This window comes from Vanessa cardui, chromosome 18 (genome assembly GCF_905220365.1).
Source record: "Vanessa cardui chromosome 18, ilVanCard2.1, whole genome shotgun sequence".
Classification (NCBI taxonomy): Eukaryota; Metazoa; Arthropoda; class Insecta; order Lepidoptera; family Nymphalidae; genus Vanessa; species Vanessa cardui.
Window position 1 is genome coordinate 12,586,484 of NC_061140.1, and position 7,154 is coordinate 12,593,637.

A 7,154-nucleotide genomic window follows, 5' to 3' on the forward strand; every position below is an offset into this window, starting at 1 on the left:
CAACATCAGCTTCACTTAAAATCAAAAAATAAATAAAAATTTTAAGAAAAAGAAAAATCGACTTCAAACAAAACACTTTTTTAAAACAAATGAATATGCACTAAAAAGTAATAAAAATAATTGCATATTTTTAGTCCTCCTAAGTAAAATGAAATGAAAAATATTAGACCACTTAAAAGTCGATTTACGATTATATAATGTAGTTATAATTATTGCTATATTTGGAGTCGGTGTCAGCCAAGAAAACCCTACAGTATATCTATCAAAAAACAATACGAGAATACTTTAACAAATATGTTTTTTATGAATTACCTTTTATACAATAATATACTGGATCAATCAAGGGGCTCGTATCGCTTCTTTCTTTTGATTGTTGGGGCAAGGGCACCGTGGCTGACACCAGCTCCAAATATATTCTACCTTATAGGTAGAATATTATGAGTAATATTTATTCTAGACTTGTAAACTTAATACTGGTAACAATACATTAGTACACAATAAACTATAGAAAGTAATGGAACATGTAATATTCATAGTGAGTAACAGTAGTATACAAAATACATTAATAAATTGGTGAAATAAATACGAAATATTTCAATTACAAACATATTTATTTTATATAATACGCGTTACTGATATTAAAGTACGTTTATAGATGTTAGTTTTAATACCATTGTAAAATACCTTACACTTTAACGACAGCCTTTCCAGTATTTTCTCCAGCTAACATTCCAACGAATGCGTCGAATAGCTTGTCAAAACCGACTGTCACATGCTCCGTTGGTTTTAATTGACCATTTTTTACCCAGGTAATCAGCTGTTCAATGGCCTCAGGCCAGCGGTCGAGATAACTTGGTACATGGAATCCTTCTATTCTAAGCTCATTTGCAAGGATAGATGGTTGTAAAATCGTAGCTTTTGGTAGTTGCGTTGGATCCCCATTGTATGTGCTAATACTGCCGCAAACAACTACTCTTCCTCTTTTATTCATCTGACCTACAATTATACTGCTTATTGCACCTCCCACGTTATCAAAGTAACAATCCACTCCATTCGGTGCGGCAGCTTTAAGCTCCTTCTGGATATCGGCGGTCTTATAATTAAAGGCTTTGTCGAATCCGAGTTCCTTCTCTAACCATTTTACTTTATCGTCTGATCCAGCGAAACCGATGACTTTACATCCTTTGATTTTAGCAATTTGTCCGACAACAGAACCTACTGCTCCTGCTGCACCGGTTATAACTACAGTTTCTCCAGCTTTGGGCTGGCAAACTTCCAAAAATGCAAAATAAGCCGATATTCCAGGCATTCCAACTGTACCAATAGCTATCGACGGGGACATGCCATTCAAATCTGGTAACTTATATTTTGCATCTAAATTATTATTCGATGCCTTTTTTGTCATATCTATCACTGCATAGTCACGCCACCCTTCATGGGATACAATTCGGGTTCCTACGGGATGTTTGGGGTCTTTGGATTGTTCAACTATACCAACTTGATAACTAAATTGGTCGTACGGCAACGGGTGAACCCGATGATAAATGCGCAAGCAGGGATCCACGCTGATCCACTCAGTTTTGACCATAATTTCGCCATCTTTCAGAGGTGGTAGTTCGTATTCTATTAATTCGTAATCAGACCTTTTTGGTACGCCTTCGAAGTATTTTTTAACGACATATTTCCTTGCTTTCACCATGATGATGTATGATTTTTGATTTAATCAGCACTGAAAAAAAGTAAAAGGAATTAATTAATAATTTTTCACATGACTGTCATGAATTATTTATTGAATTGATTTAAATTCTAATGTTCTCAAAACCATAATGAACATAATAGACTATTCGAGTTCTCTAAACAATGTCATCACGACAACTCGATCTCGAAGTTTACTGGTCTATACGCCTCTTGTGCTCGGATTATTGGTATATTATAGAATAACTCAAAGATCTTTCTAGGAAAATCACGAAATTGTATTTGGTTTGTTGGTGATAAATTTATAATGTAATGAACTTTTAACAAAAATATAAAATACACGGCAAACTAGTAGTCATATAGTCTTTAAAATGAAAACTGAAAAACTTTAATGTTACTTAAACGAATCTCTTGAAAAACACTTCAATCTGCTTCGTTTATTACATTACAAAACAATACACACTTGCGGTAAGCCAAGTAAAGTACCCTAAACTCTTCACCTCACAACAAGTAGATAACTATATATATGTATATGTCGAAGCGTCAAAAGGTCTAATAAGGATTTATTTATTATTTATCGTATATACTGGCGACGTCAGTATGACGTAGACGTGACAGCAAAAAAGGGACATTTGAAAGAATATCGAAAGAAAGGTATCACGAATGGGAACCACTAGACTTATATTTTGAATATCATCATGTCTGATAACGAGCTGATGCCTGACTCCTCGTTATATGTATACATATAGTTGGAATAAACAAGCAACATCTGCGTCAAGTCACACAACTTCCCTTAAAAAAAAGGCGGGAGATTTGCGGCTGACACATTGTGATCGCCGTTATGATTATTACTGTGTAATATGAATTATTGATGGTTATTTGTGTTGTATACTAAATTTTTTTGTGGTAGAGTAATTGGTATTGTAAATTAAAGACAATTTTTTAGAGGTCAGCCTACTTCCTACTTCTGGTTCTAAAAATATATATATGAAATGTATAAAATAAAATATCAAATAAAAACAATTGTTGAATTAGTTTCAGTCTTATTAACTTCTGAGACGTCAAATTATAATTAGTTATGAAAACAATATCATGTTTTATCAATCAAAAACTAACATCACACGCCGAAAAATAAACAAGACTTATTTTATTAAAGTTAAAATCAAATATTTTCCCACTGCGTGATATATAAATAAATAAGCCAGGTATTACAAAGATACAAAATACAAACAGAGAATATAGATACTTATATAATTACACATTAAGTAGTAAATATTATTGATTTACCTGTTTATTAGAAGTTCGAGTATCACACGCGTCACTGACTCAGCGAGCTATTTCAGACTGACGATTTTTCTGATGCACTCACAAGTTTGTGCCATTTTATATTATAGTCTTTGTAGTGTCATTGTAGTGAGCTCTACGTTCCACACCTCATCGTGACTTCTCGCTTTCGACAACTAACTACGGAACTGTGAATGAATCATTTGAGTACCTGCTATTATCTATCGCCTTATCGAAAAAATGAATGATAGCTCAAAAGTACGCATTATATTTATAACTAGCGACCAGCCCGGCTTCGCACGGGTGCAATACTGATACTAAATATACTACAGAATTTGTTTAGTAACGACATCACATTGCAAACTTCTAAAATTATCAGTGTTTCTGTACTATATTGTACATGTATTATATACACAAACCTTCCCCTTGAATCACACTAGAGATTTTATTATTTATTTCCCTCGCTAGAGAGCTCCGATAATAACCGCGTCCGATTGCTTCTAAATTCAAAGTGCTACGAAAATTAGCCAATATCAAAAAAAAAAAAAAATGACGAAAAATGTTATTGTGGGTTATAACTAACACATAGACACATACCATCGCGGAGTATTTTTGAGGACATTTTTGAGGTGTACAATTGTGTAGTACATTATTTTGATCTATCTCATAGTATTCAGCCAGCGTTTGTAAAAGCGCAAAAATTTACGACATCACGTTAAAAACCTCTAAAATTAACAGTGTTTATCTACATATTGTTCAAGTACTAATTTAATACATTTAAATTTCTCGAATCGGATATTATTAAGCGAATCAAAACATTGGATCCCCAAAAGGAAGCTGGACCAGATGGCCGTCCTCCCATTTTTGTTAAGCGCTGTGGCTTAGGATTGCACTTCCATTGATGTTTATATTCAATCGTTCCATTGATGAAGATGTTTTCCCGGAAGAATGGAAAAAAGCGCGAATCGTGCCAGTTTTCAAGAAAGGTGACCGCATGGATATTATAAATTACCGTCCTATATCCATTTTGTCTTGCTTTTCCAAATTATTCGAAAGTCTTGTGTATCCCTTGTTAGCCAAACACCTTGATAATTTTCGTACTAGCTCTCAACAATATATAATGTTGAGTCACAATATCTCACCGTAGTAGGTCACACGTATGATTGTTTACATAACAACAAATTAAATTGCAACTGCATAAAACTACAATATGTAGATAGATTTAAGTATTTAGGCCTAAACATCGATAGTAATTTCAACTGGAAGATACATGTAAATGATGTTTGTAGCAGGTTAAGATCAGTATTATGCAAACTTTATCAATTAAATTCTGTATTAAACAAAAATACTTTAAGAATTGTATACTTTGCGCTTGCTGACTCATTGATAAGTTACGGATTAATTGTATACGGGCGAACGTTTATGACGTATATAAAGGACGTTAAGAATTTACAAATAAGACTGATCAAGTTCCTAGTAAGTAAAAAAGATAAGGATAATTGTAATAAGGATTATGAAAAACTCTTTAGAATTTGTAAAATTTTACCGATTGAAAAAAAAATTGAATATTTAATAGGATTAGAGTATTATTACAATAAAGAATATAAAATACCGATAAAAAATGTATACAATACCCGGAATGTGGAAAAGAATAAATTAGTACAACCAAAATTAAGAAATTATTATGGAGAGAGATTGTCAGCATACATTGTACCTAAAGTATTTAATAAATTTGATATGTTAAGGAAAAATGATAAAATAAGTAAACAAATGTTAAAAATAATACTTAGGGACTTGTTACTCAATGACGAAAACCTGTCGTCATCGTGAAATAAGACTGCAGTGAACTTTATAATATTAAAAATAAGTTATAGTGTTGATTTACTTTTATGTTTTTAAGAAGAAGATGTTATGTTTTATTATTTTTTTTTAATTTTATTGTGAACCATTATTTTTGTATTTTTAAACAAAATGAGCGCGTCTCACCGTCAAGCCTAATAGCTTGGTGAGAACAAACAAAATTGTTAACATTATTGTAAAAATTACATTACATTTATTGTAAAATTTCTGTACAAACGAATCTATCCAATTTCACATCTGATCTGCTATCGGAGGTTGACAAGGGACAACAAGTCGACACTATCTATACTGACTTTAGTAGTGCTTTCGACAAAGTTGATCATCGTCAATTTGTTAACAAACTCTCGCAGTATGGTATAGGATCCACTGTAACTAATTAGGATATAAAGGATTAAATCTTATCTTGAGCGGAGATCTCAGACAGTTGTTGTAAATGGCTTCGAATCTAGGTTGTATTTGGCCCAATACGGCGTTCCCCAAGGATCCCATTTAGGACCACTGTTGTTTTTAGCTTTTATTAATTACATCACTAAGGTTATAAAAAATTGTTCGTGCTCGTTATTTGCAGATGACTTAAAAATTTACAAAACAGTAAAATCAGTTGATGACATTTAGTTAATACAGGATTACCTTAATAATATTATGAACTGGTGTAAAGTCAATAGTATGGCTCTTAATACTAACAAGTGCTTTCATATAAAATACACGAGGAAGAAAAAACCGCTTGTCTCCAGTTATTTTATTAATAATGTAACCATAAAAGAGTATCTGAGATAAGAGACTTAGGAGTTACTATTGACAAAAAGTTAATCAATCAAATCACACATAAATAATATTATTGTTGACAAAGCTGCAAAGTTCTTGGGATTCATTAAACGCAATACTAAGGGATTTTCTTCCAGGACTAAAATTATTTTATTTAATGCTTTCGTAAGAAGCCATCTTGAATTCGCCAGCGTCACTTGGAATCCTTTTTACAGCTCAAACTCACAACGCGTTGAAGGAATACAACGTGTATTTACTCGACATTTGGCCTTCCAAGCCAGCGGTTTCTCACACGGGCAGCCATACAATCAGCAACTAGCTGAATATAAATTAATGTCTCTTCGCAATAGGCGGGATATTCTCGATCAATGTTTTTTGCATAAAATTATACACAACAAGGTTAAGTGCTGCGACCATTTACATTGAATATCTCTTACTGTTCCTCGCAAACATCCCCGAAGTAACATAACAAAAATACTCCTATCACGAAAACTCGTCTTGGAAAACTGGCTCCGATAATGCGCATATGTGCTCGACATAATGAATTGACAAAAGTTATACATGCCATTGACATCTTTCATGATAACTTCATTACTTTTAAAAAAAGCTCATGTATTACTTTTTGTTAGCTAAATAGTTCGTTAAATTCCTGTTGTTTTTTGTTTTCTTTATTTTTTGTTTTTCTGTTATATTATTTAGTTATTATGTTTATAAACGACGATAGCATAGGTCGAATTTTTTTATTTTTATTTTTTAAATTGTATAATATATTTTAATTTCAACTTTAAATAAACATGTTGGCACGATATACTGTAAATGTTATGTATACTTGTAATTGATGTACATATCAGAAGTTGTTTTTCTTTTTTTGGATGTTGTGTAAGCCATCAATTTATATGTATATTGTTAGTGTACTTATTAAATAAATAAGTATTAAGTAGTAAATCATTCTCTTTAAATCACTCACTCACTCATCCTATGCAGTGACAACAAATAGGTACAATGTACACAGTTTTCACTCATTAGGAAATACTAAACGCTATGTCCGTGCTTTTTAAATCTGTAATATGTTCGAAAATATTCATTTAAATTACATGCTGTAAAGGGCCGTATTGAATGCACAATTAATATTGAATACACAATTTATTTAAGGTACCTAAATCAGAAAGACAGGGACAGAAAAAGTGACCTTATTTTGACTTCAAAAAGGAGGAGGTTATCAATTCGTCTGTATTTTTTTTTGTTTGTTATTGGGTCCCATTTTAATTTTATCTTTTTCCGATGATGGTATCCCTATTAAAACGAAATAAGTCTTAAATTTGCATTATGTATGTGCGCGATAAATAGGAATAACTCAAAATTGTGACAACCAATTTTGATGACTCTTTTTTTATTATAAAGGATATACTTCAAGGGTTGTTTGGTGAAAGTTTGAGAACGGAAGGGAACGGAACAATTCTGAGGAGCACGTTAGCGATACTCGGTCGTATCTTTTATTTATAGGTTATTTGGATATTTGAGTCATATTCCGTAACGTGGTTATGTTCATG

The 7,154-nt window shown here is 32.2% G+C and overlaps 1 protein-coding gene across 1 annotated transcript; it reads right to left on the reverse strand.

Annotated features, from left to right (window-relative positions):
- Positions 1–592: 592 nt before the first annotated feature.
- Positions 593–3,157, reverse strand: LOC124537634 (prostaglandin reductase 1-like). Its single transcript, XM_047114530.1, has 2 exons — positions 2,983–3,157; positions 593–1,729 (listed from the first exon to the last, which is right to left on the reverse strand). The coding sequence occupies exon 2, from the start codon at positions 1,697–1,699 to the stop codon at positions 686–688; it is 1,014 nt and encodes a 337-aa protein (XP_046970486.1). The 5' UTR covers positions 1,700–1,729; positions 2,983–3,157; the 3' UTR covers positions 593–685.
- Positions 3,158–7,154: the final 3,997 nt, after the last annotated feature.